The following is an 18,167-nucleotide window of genomic DNA, read 5'->3' as shown; positions in this document are numbered from 1 at the left end:
TCAGTTTAATATCTGTGTGTTGGTGTGGTACTCAGAGTAGAAATTATTCTAGACTTGCTCAAATCTCTAGTAGGAAGCTCTTTGATGTCTGCCACTCACAGTCTGGGAAGATAGGTCTGCATGACTATTCTTGGCTGAAGTGTCACATGGAGGCTCCACATAGAAAGATGGTTTTCCTTGACTGATGGCAGTGACCAGAGAGTGGCTTTGGATATCTCACTACACGGCATGAATCCCTGTATCACTTACTTAGAGAGTGTGAAGGGCATCAATATACACATTGCCAAATCAACCAAGAATTGCTTCATTCTCTTTAAACTCATTTCTTTTCTCAAAACTTAGATTTTTTTGCCATTGCCTATTGGTTAAAACTACTATACACATTTGTGCTATCTATATCAATCACATCATGTTTGCGTATTATTTTGCTACTGAAGTGAACCAAAGAACCCCAGCTTAAGTAATTAAATGTATTATTAGCATAACTTTGTTCATTTATTGCTAATTGGCCTGCCCTATGTAGAATGGCAATATGTACAAACAGCACTAATATGGAGAGAGGAAAGGAAAACAAATGAATAGGAAACGGGAGTGGGAGAGAAGATGTTTATCCAGTTGTTTTTATGATATTGATGTTTGGACAGCATGAATTTACTATGCTTTCAACGAACTTGAGAAACAGAAGTGCTTCAGGTACGTTGTGACTATTCTAATAGGAATAGAGACAAAGAGAAGATATAGGAATAGAGCAAAAGCAAATGAAGTAGATAATGGCAGGCTTAGTATATTTAGGCTGCGTGAGCAGAATACCACTCACTGGAGTTGGTATTGTGGCACAAGAGATTCACAGTGTGGATAGCCAAGCCACTATACACTATCAGGGCAAATCACCATGAGTTTCAGAGGCAGCATTGTGCCTGGCATCTGTTGCCTGGGTCTACCCACACTTCCGTAGCCAGACTTTATTACCAGTTCACACTCCCTAATCTATGACTCGTTTTAATTCTCAGGTCTGAACTCTGTTCTATTTAAAAGCATCCAGTGTTCTTTGGAACAAACACCTTTAAAAGGAGCAAGCTTATGTTTCCCCTCCCATCCTCAGACACAACCCCTCTCCACTTCTCTGAACTCTTAGATTAATGGTTGTAACCTTGACTCTGCTAATTTGTGCTTGTTGCTGATATCCTTTAGGTGTGAACACGGGGTCCCCAAAAGATTGTCACCTCAATGTCTATGAGTCACTAGGCCTTTGGCTGTTTTGAGAATGTAATGTCAATCAATTTTTCTTGCAATTACAACTCTTTCAATCTCAACACTGAATCTTCAAGTAAGAGAGTCAGCTGTGCTCTTGATATCTATCTTTCTTTCTTTCTTTCTTTCTTTCTTTCTTTCTTTCTTTCTTTCTTTCTTTCTTTCTTTCTTCCTTTTTGCCTAATTTGGATCGTCACAAGTAGTCTATGATATGCCACTCCCTGGAATCAAAGCATAACTAGCTTATGATGCACAAACAGTTGCATTGAAACATGGTCATTTGGGCCCAGCATGGTAACCTAGTGGCTAGAGTCCTAGCCTTAAACCCACTGGGATCCCATAGAGGCAATGGTTCTAATCCCAATGACTCTGCTTTCCATCCAGTTCCCTGCTTGTGGCCTGGGAAAGCAGTCGAGGACAGCCCAAAGCCTTTGGACCCTGCACCCGCATGGGAGACCTGGAAGAGATTCCAGACTCCTGATTTCAGATCAGCTCAGTTCCAGCTATTGTGGCTGCTTGGGGAGTCAATCATCAGACAGAAGATCTTCCTCTCTCTCTCCTCTCTGTATATCTGACTTTCTAACAAATAAAATAAAACAAATTTTAGAAAGAACTATGTTCATTTATTATATGTTCATAATTTATGTAAGTTACAAAAATGGCAATTCTAATAATGTAAATAACATGTTTCCTATTGCTGAAGATTTTCTTCAAAATATTACAAAACGGCATGGAGAAACTTTTATTCATTCACTCTAAGAACAAGTAAACATGGTTAGATAGAAAATCAACTGACCACCTGCTTCTGCAACTTAACTGGTTACATTAAATAGACAGTTAATAACAATTCTTTTTAAGCCCACAATTATATGAGGTAATAAATAACAAAGGAAAAGTTAATGTGATAAAATGAATGAAAAAGAAAAAGAAACAAAGTGGAGATTATCTCCTTTAAAGAGACCAAATGGTTAATGAAATTATGATTGAAGATTATCTGGTCATTTCTGCCTTTATATTTAATAGGTCCCAGAATTTTTACAGAAAAACAGAAACATGGAGAAAAAAAGTCTCTTGGCTCCTAAAATAGCATTTCTGAGACTGATAGCTCACGCCAAGAAGTCCTGTGTAGAAATGGAATCTTTTCTATTTTATGGTGAGGAGAATCTGCCCAAAAACAGGATGCTGTTGGTTATTTTGTGCATGATCAGGAAAAGGAAAGGATGGTCAGCCACAAACTGAGGGCCCCCATGGCCAGTTCTTCCTGTCATAACGCCCCCAGTGCCAGCAGAGGCTTCCGTGCCCTCCTCGTTAACATCAACGGTTGCTTGATGGAACACTTCAGAAAGAAACAAATCATTTGCTTCTGACATTCCTTGGAAATTGGCCTGGCCCTTGCTGAAGGCATCCTCCATGCCCATGGTTTTCAGAATGGATTTGAGTTCATAACGCTCTTCTAATTTGAACTGGGGGATATACACTTCCACATCATCTTCAGCCATCGTGTCTTTGTTGGTCCAGTTCTTCAGCTTGTCGTAGGTGATTGCACCCTCCAGCTGTAATGCAAAGCAAAAGGCAAAACCAAAAACTCAGTGTTAGTTAAAAATTACAGACTTCAATTTAATAATGCATCATACAAAATTTTAATGGACTGGTCAAACTTTTGAGAAGGTAGCAAGTATACCATATCTTCAGAAATTCTGAAAAAAAATGCCACACTTATTGTGCACTCAATAACCTATTTCTGTAGGAAAGTAAAGAGTACTTCTTAGATGTAGAAGTTCATTTCCTTACTGGGAGTTTTAGCCCCAAAAGTTTAAAGCAATTGAAGGGGGAATGTCTTACCAATTCCAACCCAGTGCTAGCATCAGCAGTTTTTTCTGGAAGTAACAGGAGCATACTGACATTTCCAGCATATGGGAGTTCTAGGATCTGAACCTTTAGGTCTTCTATGTATCCAATGTTCAGCTTTTCACGCAAGTACATCATCTGTACAGGTTTACTCTCAGTCTGAAATTATTACAAAGTAAAACATGAAAGTCAAGTCTAAGATGTCAAGGTATTTACAATGGAGCAGGCCCCATGGCACAGTGAGTTAAATCACCGCTTGCAGCACTGGCATCCCGTATGAATGCTGGTTCCAGTCCTGGCCGCTACATAGCTGACCCAGCTACCAGCTACCAGCTAATGGCCAAAATGATGCATCTGGTTCCTGGCTTTGGCCTGACCCAAGCCCGGCTGTTGCAACCACTTAAGGAGTAAACAAGCAGATGGATGACTCTCTCTCTCTCTCTCTCTCTCTCTCTCTCTCTCTCTCTCTCTCAGAATGCCATTCCAATAAGCAAATAAATCCCTTAAAAAGATTTACAACCATATACATAAGAGAATGGATTCAGATTTAATGCAGACAGTAAACTATTTGTATATCCTTACCATGAGTACTCTAATCTTGTAGACTTTTCAAGTTATATCCACTGTTTAGTAACACAGACAACAATGAAAATAACACTGAAACTTTTGTTCAGTATTAATTATTGGGCAAGAACTTCTAAACCTCAGTGAACGCTTCCAAGGAATTTCTGAAATGGGTACTGTCGTAGCACAGTTTTATACAAGAAATATGAAATGCATGAAATGTAAGTAGGGTCTTAGCTGGTAAGTGATCCAGCCAACATTTGAATCCAGATATGCCTCTGCATGAGGCCTGTGGTCCTCGGCTCAGCTCACACTGCCTCTGGAAATGCCACTGAGTAAGGTCAATGCACAGCGAACCTGAGTCAGAAAAAGCAGGTCATCTGGGAATCGGTGAACAATCTTCACTTTTCTGGCTCCATCTTTCCTTATGTCCTAAAACACACCTTTAGGCAATGCATCTTATTTTCTCATACCGAGTTCAGGTGGAAAGGGTAGAACCCATTCAGCTTCTTCTCAAATGGAGTTTTCCACTTTCCTTTGAAGTAGACGGCATTCACAAGGACCATCCTGGTCTCTGCATCTACAGAACCTTCTGGGAGCAGATTTGGGATTTTACCTGCAGGAACAAAACATAGATTGAGTTTTCATATCAAAGCCAAAGTTATGAAGACATGGTTGTTTCGGGTAAACATCAAACTCAGAGTTCACATTGGTCAAACTCTGAATGGATGTTGATTTTCAAAATCAAGCTTTTTCTGTAGGCTTAAATTGGAACACATTTCTCAAGTTTGCAAAACTCAAGAGAAAATGAAGATAGTTATTTTTAAATTCAGAATCACTATCAAACTAGGAACCATGTTTTCACTTCCTTTTATGTATTGCTTTCTCAGCTTTGCAGTTGTATGAACGTTATTCAGTTCAGAAGGCAGTCAAAGTCCATTAAGGTGCATGATGGCCCTTTTCCACAGTGCATCACTTATTTCTCCCAATCCAGTTCAGACTAACTGTCCATTTAACCAATCCATTCATTTAAAATGAATAAATTCCTTAAAATCTAAATCCTGTAAATAATTTTAAAATGTACACTAAAGCTTAACTAAGAGTCAAAAAGACAAGGGGAAAAAAATTAATTATTTCAATGTGCCCAAAATACTGTAGAGAACATTTAGTATTAATTGTGAAAAAATTATGTGGTAAGTTCTATAACTGAGCCAAATAACATGGAGAACAATAGCAATGGACCTGCCATGGTGGCTCAGTAATTAAATCCATGCACAGGTGCATGTCCCAGCTGCTTCATTTCCCACCAAGCTCCCTGTTCGTGGCCTGGGAAAGCAGTAAAGGATAGCCCAAAGCCTTGGGACTGGGAAGAAGCTCCTGGCTCCTGGTTCTTGGCATCAGTTCAGTACAGCTCCAGTCATTACAGCCACTTGGGAAGTGAACCAGCAAATGGACACTCTTTCTCCCTGTCTTTCCTTCTCTCTGTAAATCTAACTGTCCAAAAATACATAAATCTTTAAAAAGAAAGCAATTTAAAAATAGCAATACAAAGAAATTAAAGCAGTAATCCTGAGTATGCCCTCAGACATAATGACATCAGACTGCAATCATTAGGAAATTGAAGAAAAAGTTCCTTTGAGGTGGGTACATGCTCTGCATCGCTCCAACCACTACAATGCACTACATGACCTGATCCTCACAGTGACTCTTTTAGGAAGAAATCATTAGTATAATTTTACACAAAAAGGACACAATGATGAAGAAAGTTTGCAAGTTCCCCATAGTTATAATGCTAGTTAAATTTTAAATATTCTGTTTCCTCAGTCTAAAGCTTTCTAATATTGCTGACAGATGTTGGACTGTTGTAAGTTGATCTCTGTTTTCAAAGGACAGCGTCACTCTATGTAGGGACAGAGGAAAAGTACAACAGACTCTCAACTCTCAATAGTCTGGCTAGACCCTATTACTTTGATAGAAGAAGAAACAGCCAAAATCATTTTAAAATAGTTTTCTATGTTAAATATGAATAGGAGTAATGAGGTTAAAAAAATAATAATAACAGACCAGCTGAAAAGAGAAATTATCAGGAAGTACGTGATTAGGGACACTTCCAGGAAAGGGTGGGACTTTGTGGCATAAACTAAACCCTGCAGTTGAGGAGTCCTTGTGAAGAGGGTGTGGAGGTATCAGTGCGTACACTGCGCTTAGGGAGTTAGAGAATCCTGCAGCAGCACGCAGTGGGCCAGATTATGAGAGCTTCTCCTTAGGACAGCAGGGAGTCACTGAGGCTTCCTGCCACATGAGAGTGAGAACAAGAGAACACGCCTGCCACTTCACCCTTTTGGTGGCACCTCACTACTAGTCAAACTTAACTCCATTCATTTCCTCAAAGGGTCAGGTGCTTCTTTTCTGGACTTTCTATATAACTGCATACTCTGTCTGCAACACCCTCTCCAGGTGTCATGGTTGCCTTTTCCTAAATACCTTCAGCTCACATTCCCAATCAAAACTCAAGCATGTTCTATTCTACTCAAGTATCTTCCTTACATGCTCCCAAGTAGTGCCCTGTACTGCCCCATCAAAGCACCTATGACTATTTAACAATTGCCATTTTCATTGCTTCCCAAGATGGAAATTTCTATGGTGGCAGGAGTCATAATTCATGTGTTCATTTCCACTCCAGTGTCTGGTACATGGTAAAAGATATAGATAAATATTATTCACTCAGTAAGAATGAATGTATTGTTTCACTAAGGTTGAGTGGTGTGAAAATGTAAAGGGAGGCACTAATCTATGAAAAAATTAAGGGCAAAAGGACATGAGTTAAATTGGTTGAAGGGGCTTAGAGAATCAAAGAGAGATGAAGCCAGGGCCAAAGCAAACAAAATGTGCTGACTTCAAATTGTGAAAGAGAACAAAAAATCTAAATATTTTTAAGACTTTCTTCTTCCATTGCAAATATTCTTTATACAGTACAATAATTACTCAACTTAGGGTCAAATATATTTTTCTTTGTTTTGGTCCATGGAGGGTACAGAGTCACAATTACTTTCAATATTTGGAAATATTTGTCTTCCTTCATATTCCTTATGAGAGTAAAACACAAAATCAAAATACTTAAATTGAGTTCATATATTTTCCATCAGTGGACCTCAGTTAATTTTTTCTTAATTTATTCACTACTATAGTTACATGGCAATAAGCTTACATTAACCAGTGAAGGTTGGTAAATTTTAAGGGTTTAATGGCTAAGTTCAATGATTGTATTAAGATCTTAGCTTTCTAAGTAGAAAGAAGAAAAGAAAATATTCAAGTGGTTTTACCTTTGGTTTGAGTGTTGACCCAAGAATTAATTTTTTTTCTGGCTTCTTCTGCGCATTTCAGAAAGTCTACTGCCTGGGGTTCTGTAGAGTAATATTTCTTAGAAAGTTTCATGTACTCCTTTAAAGCAGAAAAAGAACCAAATGTTATGACAAGTGATCGTGAACTATTTATAGTTTAGCTGTAAGTTATAAGCTATCAATACTGGAAACCCTGGAGTAGGGCTTGAAGTGGGCGAGAGGTGATGAATGAGGAAACAGATTACAGGATCTTCATTGACCTCCTTCCCCAGATTCCAGCCCCAATTCCATCTGCCTTCCTGTACTCCTAGCAGATATTAGAGGAATTTGGCTTGGGGGATAGTGCTCCTGGAAGGCAGTTTGTCGTCCAGATGTCTAACCTCCACAGATGAGACATTTACACTAGAGAATGAACAAGGAAAGCAAGAACATAAGGAAAGCTGGTTACAGCAGGTGAAGCTTGGGGAATCTGTACCAAATTCTGATTCCACTTGTATGAACTGCAGAGAACTACCCTGAAAGTAACTTGACTTCTGGTCATTTTCGTCACATACCATCTCAATTACAGGCATTACTTACATCCATGAAACCTGCAGACTTCTCTCCAAACAGCTTGTTGGCACTTTCCAATAAATAATCCCCTGTGGATTTGTTGATTGCAGAGCTGAGAGAGCTGAAGGAGGAATGGATGGTGTCTCTAATTTGTGCCTGCAACAGAAAGAAAGAATTCTCTTATGTGACAAAGAACTACTATAAAAAGATGTGTCCTAAGCAATGACATGGTTTTTTTTCAAAAGATCATTGCTATATTAATGCATAATTTCTTCTGATACTCTAGAAAAACCTTTAATAAAGTGATTTTGATGAGGATGTGAAGATTTAAACTATTTAAAACAGCAAAATAAGTTTTAATCTGTCCCAAATTTTATTATATTCATGCATTGTATTTAGCCAGGAAGTAGCCAACATATTAGAAGAAATTTAGGTTCGTGTACAGTTCCCATAGCTAAAGAATTTTTAGTTTGTATTTAAGTTTAATAAGTTTTAGTACCTAATATACAGAGAGAGTGTGACTATGGCATAAACTTCCATGTTGTTTATTTTAAATGTGCAAAAAGTGTATATTTTGTGACTTGTCACAACCTCCCCATAACCAAATAATAACTAGTTATGGTTAGGATGTGTTGATTGTGTTCTTATGTTTTGGCAAATTTTCCACGATATATGTTATATCAAACCACAAGGTTGTACACCTTGAAGAGATGTAGATTTTATCTGCCAATGATGACTCAGAAAAGTTGGGAAAAAATTATTACTTTAACCATGCTAATGATCTGTTTATATAGTTTCTATGAGCATCCTTTTCTCGGGATAGCCTATGCAACAGAAAATATGGGTTTACAAAGTCTCGAAAGTAAATGGGGATTCTAACGCACTGCCTGAGCTGCGCACAGGATGGCTTCCTAAGGGAAGTGAGAGGATCTAATTGACTCACAATCATTATAGGAGCCATGACACCTCTTCTAATCCATAATTCACAGAATGATGAAGCATGAGGAAGCCCAGGAAGAAACCATGGGTTTTATCTCTGCATCATCTAACCATGAACAAGACAGTGAGGGCTGGCTACACACATTTAGATTCAGGTCTTAGAGTTGAGCTGAATAACAGAAACCTAAGCAAATGGATTGTTGAGGAAAAGTATTACTACTTGAGATTGACAGATGATAGATAGGTCAATAGATACATGATAGGTTAGATGACAGGAAGGGAGCAAGTAAAAGGAAGATGGGGAGGGAGGTTGCTTTGGTGGAAAGGCAGCTTTGGGTCCGTGACCTCATACACACATTGAGCTTGGCCTTCATTCTTCAGTTATTTGTCACTTCATTTTCTCTCTGCTTTGTTAGGAATCTTCTTCTATAAAAAAGGGTGATCTAGGAGCCTCTGGCATTGTTTTAAAATACATTTACCCAATTACTGGCAGAGGAGAGTGATAGAAATTTAAAACTAGCTTTGATTAAAGTCAAGAATTCTGGATGTCACCTTGGTTTTGCCATTTGTTAGTGGTATGACCTCACTACGCTAAGTAAATGACTCAGAATCCTTGTTTTCTTTCTGTGAATGGGGAAGTTGTTTCAGGTTAATGCCAGGTCTAATGCTGTGACTTTTAAGATAAGAGGATTGTAACAATGACATGTAAACTTAATATGAACAAATTAGTCAAATACCTGCACAATAGCATCAGGATAGGGACCCTTCTGGACCTGTTGCATGAATTTACAACCAGTAAAATTCTCCGGGGTGACATCATGACCTCCAACTTGCTTAAACTGAAGCACCTGTAATGAGAATATGAGAATGATTACATTTTCCTGTTGAATTACTGAAACTTTAAAACCAACAGCTGACAGAGACCTTTAAGTGGTCTTTTGTATTTGCCTTTGTGTATGAAAAACAAGCGTAAGTGCTCTTTCCATGTAATGCAGAAATAGTAGACAACCTAAATCCCCCCTACAAGAAACTTCAAATGTATTTCTATTAAATCATATCTAAAACATTTTCTGTTATAAGATTTTCTGTTACATAATGTTCCCTAAATTATGTTTTAATCTATGTGTTACATTGAAAAAAAAAAGTTGGCATTCTGAAAAAACAATAAGTTTAACTCAGAATCTTCTATATTACTCCCTTTTCAGCAGTCTTAACATAGAAAACACATGTACAATCTGTCTAGAACTGTCAGCTTAAGCAGAAAAGGTCCTTTGACATTAACAGGAATCCCCTAAAATGTTTACGCATGCATAGTCACACAGAGAAGGAAACCAACTTCCTTGTGTAGAGACAGATTACAGGGGTGTGATGACAACACGAGTCTTTGTTCCTGTGTGTGTGGCTCCAGACAACATGAGGAAGCAGGCGGTATCAGTCCCCATGATGCTGACCCACCCGCACACAGCCGGCATTGCTGCCTGCTGAACAGTGCTGGTCTGCTCCACCCACTCAGATAGTTTTGGAACACTTAGGTTCTGTAGAATTCTCCCACAGGACCCAGGGTGTGGACAGTGTGATGTGCTAAGCATGTTGACATTGGGATCTGTTAACAAAGGCCAGATAACCTTGTTCAGTCTCGTTGTGGATTCTTGAGCTGAAGAGAAAGGCTTGGTATGTATGAAGCCTTGCCCTGTTTCTCGAGGCCGACTTCAAGAATTCTACCTAACACCATCAGAAACAAAGTGGTTCAGTTCTGCCCAATCCCTCTTTAAGTCAGGAGCTTCTGAGGTGGCATCAAAGTCTTCCTGAGTCACTCCAGAAATGCCTTTGAGAAGGGGTCTCTTCAGGAGTGGAGGAGCTGAGGGGACCTGAGGCATGCTGCAGCCACAGACAAGAGAGCATGGCAGGTGCCTTGTCCAAACCCTCGGAAGCATTCCCGGCCAGCACGTTAATCTGTTATGCCTGTGCTTCCCAGGAGTTGATACCTTCTGCTTTGGCCTTTCTTTCCACACAACTACACTCACATTGTGTCTCTTAGCTACACCAAGTCCCAACCATGGGCGCTTTCTGGTTCTCATTTGCTGATCTGTGAAGTTAATATGATAATCATTGAACCTACCTCAAAGGATTGTGTATTATGTGAGTAAACTCATAAAAGTTTCTCAGGAAGGTGGCCTCTGCTAAGTGCTAGCTAACAGGTGCTTTATGCAACCATCTTGGAGGAGCTGAATTTTCATTTGCCTTTTATAGACAAGAACACAGAGGCCATAGGATTTATATACCTTCATTCACATGCTTAGCAAGTGGCAAAGCATGACTCCAACACAGATGAGTAGGTGCCCAGTGCCCAGGCATATTCCTTCCATCCCAGGATTCCTCTTAAATTTTAGTTAAAAAGCAATCAAATTCACATTTGAAATACAAAATGCACAAAATTTCAAGCAATTTCTTGCGATGGAAATCAATCTTGTCTCCAGAGTAACCAGTAATAATTTTTCTTTGTTTTTTTAACTTAAAAAAACCCACTGCAGTCTCTTAGCATTTAATTTTAAAAATTGTTGTGCTGGTTCCTTTATATTAAAAGAAAAAAGAAAGAGAGATTCAGGTGTTTCCTAAAACTTCCAGTGCAGCTCGCTGCATTTTTCAGGGCAAAGATGATAGAGAGGAAGGAAACTTGCAAAAGACTGCTGCTGTCAGAGTTGAGCAACTGAACTTTGCTGTAAGTTTTGATGTTCAAACAGGCATGAGCATAGAGACCATCCCTTGTCCTTCTGTGGTGATCATGTCTCTGAAGAAAATGCTTACACACCCAGACACAATTTTCATGGGAAGCTAGTAACAAGCCAGTGGCATTTTGGTGTGACCAAAAGCACAATACAGCCTTGTGCTTAAAGCATTCAGGTTTAATGCATGGGAATGTGGAGGAATGTTAATTGTCGTCCAGTGGCTGGCCTAAGAAGACGGAAGGAGCGTGAAAATTTCCATGTGCAGAATAAACCTGTGATGACTATTGCAATGTGTGATGGCAGGCAAAACTTCACCTTATTTCCAAACCCCAGTGGAAAGAGCTTCCTGAACAAATCTATATCCATTCACTAGGGAAGGAAGGAAAGAAGAAAGAAAACAATGGAAGAGAAAGAAGGAGGGAAGAAAGGAAAGACGGGAAAGAAAAAGAAGAGAGGAAGTAAGTGAGGGAGGGAGAGAGGAAGGAACTAGAGGGAGGGAGGCCTGAAGGCAGGGAAACTTCATAGTGCTGCCCCACACCCTGTCCACTTCGATACTGAAAACTGGCCACACATCCTGCTGAGCCACACTGCTGATGGATGCAAGTTCTCTATGTGCTAGCCACAGTTCCAGCACCTAGCTTGTTTTTTTTTTTTTAATCTGCTGTGACCATTTCTAGAAATCATTAGAAAGAATTCTTCACAAGGGTAAGGAACAAACACACCGGGGAAGCAGAGTGATTTGGAGTGAGTTAGGAGTTAAGAAATGGTGGTAACTTTATCAAACATGCGATTGAGGGTTTCAGTGGCTGTTTTGTCTTCTTAGAGTGAAGGTGACCTGGATGTAAAACAAGAGTAATTCTACAAATCCATTCCGAAACCATCCTGTCCTAACGTGGAGGCTGAACACAAGCTTACCTTGGCCATCTGGTCTTCAGTGTTGCCCCTGGAACCCAGGTAGATCATGGCCATGGTTGATGAGATGCTCCATGGGGAGAAGAAGAGATTCTGGGTGGGGCTCACTTCTGCAAGGTGCTTGAAGAAATTGAGGGCAAAAATTGTGTTTGCAACATTAAGGTTTTCCATTGTGTCAACCTAGAAAGAAAGCAGTGAAAGTGGTAAGAGGAAGCTTTAGGAGAGGGTGTAGCATTGTGGATGAAATCAGTAGAGAAACACAGACTATTACACTCTGCTCAGTCAGGGCTTCCCTCCCTGTACTTCAAACACAGAGAAAGTCCCCAGGCATGGTACAGCATTCTTCTGACACCATCTTTAAATTCCCACTATTTTAAACAAGAGGCCCCATGTTTTCATTTTGCACCATATCCTGAAAATCATGTAGCCAATCTGGAGATATGAAGAGACATTCAGCAATTAGCAGTGACACTTTATGGCACTTCAAATAAGAAAATGATGACAGCAACAATAAACAGTGTTTATTGAGTTCTTACCTCACGGCGATTGCTGATCCAAACACTTTAGCTATACTAACCATTTGATCCTCACTAAGCTCAATGCATAAGTCAGTTTTACAAAGCAAGAAACTGCTGAACAAAGAGACATTCAGAAAAGAGACAATTGCACTCAGTTTTAAGAGGTGGGTGTAGGAAATGAAGCCAGGTAAGCACCTCTGGGGTCACGCTGTCCATCCCTTGCTGCACTTATAGCTCCACTGCACATGCCCATGTGTTGCACAACCACACACAGGCAAGCACACCCTAATCCACTGATTCAGATGCACGACACTTGCATGTAACTACTTGTCAGCTCCAGTTGAAAGCAGCTATCTGCTTTCCCACTCCTTGCTTGTCAAAGTATCTCAGACTCATTGTTGAGGAGTTGATACTGCACCCAGCCTCTGCCTACGCCCTAGCCAGCCACCCGCACCACAGCCCTGCTACACAGAAAGCACTTCCTGGGATGGTGAGTTTATTACTGGGAATCATAAAAGGGTTTCTGTGTCTAGCACAATCCCCAGGAGGAAGTCAGTGCCAGACAGGAATATAGAGATAATATCTGATATACGAAACACACACACATATATTCAATGTATCAACCACCTGAAAATAAATGCAGACATTCCTTCCAAGAGCCAAGACTCTGCATGAAAGTCGATACTTGGACACCCCCAAGGCAGATGTGTACGTGTGCATGTGTATGTGTTTTATTGTGCTACTTAGCAATGATCATGTTTCCAGCTGTATACTTAAAACACACCCACAAATACCAAAAAACATCAACCTACTGTAATACTCATCTTCTCTCTGTGACTATTACTTCCAGAATTGGAGAGGAGCTGGGAAAGTCCCCTGGGAGAAGACATACCTTGATACCTTGTAGTAGTTGTCATGCTACCTACAGCAGTGACGTCACACAGCAGGGCTTCCCAAAGAGAACCAAATGTCACTTGTTTCTCTGCTCCATGGACGTCTTACGCAAGCCCTTACTTCATGAAATCATATCATTAAGGAAGTCATTGGCATTTGTATCAAAATTGCTCATTTGAAACACAACTCATTTGAATTTTAACAAGATACGGTAAATCAAACTTGTTCCTCTAGCTCTTTTGCCTCATCAGTTAATATTTGTAGGAACAATATGAGCAACATAGATAATATTCTGATGCTCCTCACTGTTAAATAACTCATGCAAAGACAGACAGCCTTTTTGCATAATCATGGATTCAAGCCCAGATCACCCTTTTCGAAGCCGACTTTTTTCCGGTAGCCCCACTGACTTCTATACGTCTTCATTACAGCATGTAAGAACTTAAGCTTGAGAAATGCCAGAAAGAGGAAATAAAAGAAGGAAGTTGCTGTTCAATAAAGCCATTAATTCTCATTAAATTTTAAAAGGGGGAGGCACAATATTTTTCTTCTGACTTCATCACAGAGAATGGATTAACATGAGTGGCTCAAAAATTTATAATTATCATGATTTGTTATTTCAGTTTTTAAAATAAATTGCCTTAATACTATTTGGAAACAAACTAAAAGAATGTGGAAATATGTCAGAAAAGTAAACTAAGATATCTATATCAAATTCTTTGTTATAAACTGCACCCTCATCTCTTTGATACTAATGAAAAGGGACTTGTCCCACATAAGCTTGCTTCTTTTTAAAATATTCTGAATTCCATTTTCTAAATGAAGTATGACTAACAGAAAAAATGACATTTAGTGTCTCAATTTCAGTTACAAATTCCTTCACCTAACTTTCTGCTTAATCTTCGTAAGGACTTGCTCAGTAAACCTTGGAGATTCCTGTTAGATGAATGAAGAGCTATAGCTGGAGATTTCACAGCTAGTTAGTCTCAGAGTCTAGGCTGATTCCCAACCTTCAGCCCTAAATTTAATGCCTCTCCTACCAACTTGTCAAAGTTTGGGAAGTTTGGGATTTTTGCCAGTTGTGACAGTGCCTTCTGATTGTCAGACAAACCCATGACTTGTGTTTGCAAGGCAATATGTTTGTAAGACAATGCAAAACCAAAGTCATAACATAATGTCAAATAATTCTCAGGTAAGGTACATATTTGTAGTAAGTTCCTTAACATGGTAGTAAGTTGGACAACTTCAGCATGCTTCTGCATAATGTATAACACTTTGATGAATGGAAACCATAGACAGGGCTAGGCTTCTGGCATTGATGCTGGTTCCAGCAACATAAGTTGATGCATGCAACACTGAAACTTGGCACAGACAACGAAGCACTGGGGATGTGCCACACCTGACCAATTGACCAAAGTCCCTCTTCCCATGGCCCTGCATGTTGGATTAGGGCTTGCTGTTACAATCAAAACAATTTGATCTTTGTGCCTTCCTAGGGGAAATATCTTGAAATTGAACACAGAAATCAGTAAGAGTGAAGATAAATCAATAGTTTCAAAGAAGCCCATTAAAAGTTGCTGCTGTTTCCTCCCACAAAGTTAAAAGCAGTTTCTTTTATTTGTTGACACTTATAATGATTCAGCATCTCTTTATAGGGCATTAAACTACTAATTGAACTGTACTTCAGTAAATGCAAATACAAGTAGAGCTGATTTTCCTCTTTCATTACATCGTCCCCTTATCCAACTAAAGGCAACAAGTACATTCTTACACTGGATTGACCCAACCCAAGTTCTTTCTCAATTTATGTAGTTTCAGAATGTCCAGTCTGAATAAAAACTAAGCATTCTTTTCCTTTTACTTAAATACAACTTATAGATCAATTAAAACATTTTAAATGAAAATATTATAATTTATATAAATATCTCCATGAAATTCAATGTCAAAATAGTATCTAGTATTATATATATTCTAACCTTTTGGTAAAATTAGAGGAACATACACTTTGGTTTAGCTAAGCTCTTAGAGGTATTTGCTGGCTTCTGAGATTCACAATTACACTTTACCACATACTTAGTCCCAGCTTAAATTAAAATACTTTCAGTAGACAACCAAACAAGAAAACAGCATTAAGTTCTTACTTACTCATTACAATCACCTCAATATGTTATTAATACAAAAATGAAAGAATAGACAAAACGAAGCCATCTTTCCCAAAAAGACGGCAGAAATACCTTGTGGTTCTCTGGGCTGCTGTCTGACTGGAGCTGCTCCTCTGGGAGTTGCTGCAGTCCTGGCAGCATGATGACAGCTTTTATAACACCGTGCTCCTCCCACACACTCCTCTCACTCTCCTTTTAGTCCATATCCTTTGAGTGATTCAATAGTTTACTCAGAAAGACATCATTAAAGAAGAAACGCTTGTTGGCAAAGGCACAGTTTGGGAAATATACTGCTGACATAACTTAGAAACTTCAGAATTTGGTAATAGGATCTACAAATGCCTGTTAAAGTTAGGTAAAGTCTCTTGGCCCAACCTTAAGTCTTCCCTCTCCATGTTCGGTGGTGATGTCGGATTCCACAAGGCGACTTGTGCCTGTGGACAGCCATGGCCTCAGGGCTCCACGTAACTTAGAAAACATCTGGCTCTTTTCTGAAACACGCAGATCCAAGTGACCCTTAGGTCAAGGGAATGAAGGCAAAAACACTATTTGTTTTTCATGAATTCCCCATCTTAAACTGTTCTACTTTTTGTAAATCTGAGTTCCACCCTAATCTCCAGCTAAAAACCACACTCAAAGAGATTTTTTTCATTTGCCCTAATTAGAACTTGCAGCACAGCCTATCTGCAACTGTAGCAACTCACCTGCTAATTTAACTTACAATTCCAAACTCCTCATTGGCAAAAGATACCATCACTGAACAGAACTTGAAAATGGTCGTGTTTCAAGTCATTGAAATGTGTCCTAGGAAATTATAAAAGCATTTCTCTTCACTTTTAAACACAGGGAATTCCAAAGGTCAACTTATGAGGACAAGGAATGACGCCATGTTTCATCTGTACCACTTACTGCTCGTGTGCCCCGAGAGCTGGGCTGGTAATCTGAGGTGTTAGCTAACCACACACTGTAAGTGGGGGGACCCTGCCTGAGCTTTGCAGCTTGGCTAGGGTCCACAGCACTAGATTTATTCTTACCTCACCTCACAGCGTAAGACTGTGATCATGAAGGAGTGGGCAACTTAATGACATCGCTTGCTCTTAGACAAACGGCAGGATAGGCACATCCTTGAGAACTTGTGTCTAGCAGTGGAAAACTGCACCCTCTGGTGTCTTTATTACTGAAAGATCTCAGGTCACTGATTTTTAAAAAAGAAAGAAAGTTCACTCCGCAACTCTGACCTACTTGTTCAGTTGGTCTTTAAACCAAAAGATACAAGGTCACTGAGCCATTTACAACCGCTGGTTCTCATTGATCTTCAATTCTCCCCTGCAGTCAGTTCTCATGAGATGCGATTACTCGGTTGTCTAAGTCCCACTTATCAACCTCAGTTCCCTGAAGGCCCCTTCTGGAAAAGTCTCTGTCCAATCTGTTCTTTACCTCACATGCTGGCAGCTCAGCAATTTGCCACAGGTGTAGTAGGATGTACCCAGAACTGTAGCCACTCTGTGTCGCTCACTTGCCAATCGGCTCTGCACTTTCCGGTTTCATCGTCACGCTTAGGTTACTCGTCTCACGAGGAACACCTGCTTCCATCATCCCGTGAATCCAAATCTAGAACCTTGAGTTTCTGTTTGCACCCTGTGGCTTCACTGAAGTCCACTCTGCTTCTCACCCCCCATAGTGAACGGCAGCATCTAGAGCTGAGCCGACAAGCTACTGATCTTGCTCTGAATGACGCTTCAGATGAGAAAACAACAAGAACAGTACTTAACATTGAGTGGGCTCTTATTAAATAATTTTTGATAAGTTGAATAAGATGCTAAACTCTCTGGAAAGGTCCTATATTTTGGTGAGAAAGCAAATGCAGTCTCAAAGGTTTAGAAAAGTCAGTTCAAATCCTCCTTATGCCACTTACTAGTCATAAAATATTGCAAATTTTCTTCTCAAACCCTCTAACCTCTAATTTTCTAATAATGCTACAGAACCAGCACTGTTGATTTCCTACAGGAAACAAATCCGTTTCTGGAATGCAGCATTCTGAATGTGTTAAGGTTTTATTCACGGATTATTCAGTCTGTTGAGGAGGCCCCAGATGCTTGGTACGTGACAGGTAAAGTTGCTGCCTGTTGCACCACATCCCATATGGGTTCCAGCTGGTGCCCCAGCCGCTCTACTTCTGATTCAACTCCCTATTAATGGCCTGGGAAAAGCAAAAGATGACCCAAAAGTTTGTGCTCTAGCCATCCATATGAGAGATTCAGATGAAGCTCATGATTCCTAAGTTTGACTTGGCCCAGCCGCAGTCATTGTGACCATACAGGAGTGAGCAGGTGGGTGGAAGAATCCTCTCTCTTCCTCTCTCTCTATTTCTGTAACTGTGACATTCAAATACATCAGAAAAAAAAATTTTGAAAATACCTAGAGAAAGATGCAAAGGACAAAACATTCAAATTGAGTAGT

General features: G+C 39.7%; 1 protein-coding gene across 1 annotated transcript; it reads right to left on the bottom strand.

Moving 5' to 3' along the window:
- Positions 1-2,249: 2,249 nt before the first annotated feature.
- SERPINB2 (serpin family B member 2) lies at positions 2,250-16,437 on the bottom strand. Its single transcript, XM_040985096.1, has 8 exons — positions 15,780-16,437; positions 12,137-12,313; positions 9,233-9,343; positions 7,584-7,712; positions 6,987-7,104; positions 4,137-4,279; positions 3,094-3,258; positions 2,250-2,804 (listed from the first exon to the last, which is right to left on the bottom strand). Exons 1-8 carry the CDS (start codon positions 15,846-15,848, stop codon positions 2,400-2,402), a joined length of 1,317 nt encoding a protein of 438 aa, XP_040841030.1. The 5' UTR covers positions 15,849-16,437; the 3' UTR covers positions 2,250-2,399.
- Positions 16,438-18,167: the final 1,730 nt, after the last annotated feature.

This window comes from Ochotona curzoniae, unplaced genomic scaffold (assembly GCF_017591425.1).
Source record: "Ochotona curzoniae isolate NIBS_2020 unplaced genomic scaffold, NIBS_Ocur_1.0 contig_43, whole genome shotgun sequence".
NCBI classification, from domain to species: Eukaryota; Metazoa; Chordata; class Mammalia; order Lagomorpha; family Ochotonidae; genus Ochotona; species Ochotona curzoniae.
Note: the sequence above shows the minus strand (reverse complement) of the source record. Positions and strands in the feature narration are given on the sequence as shown.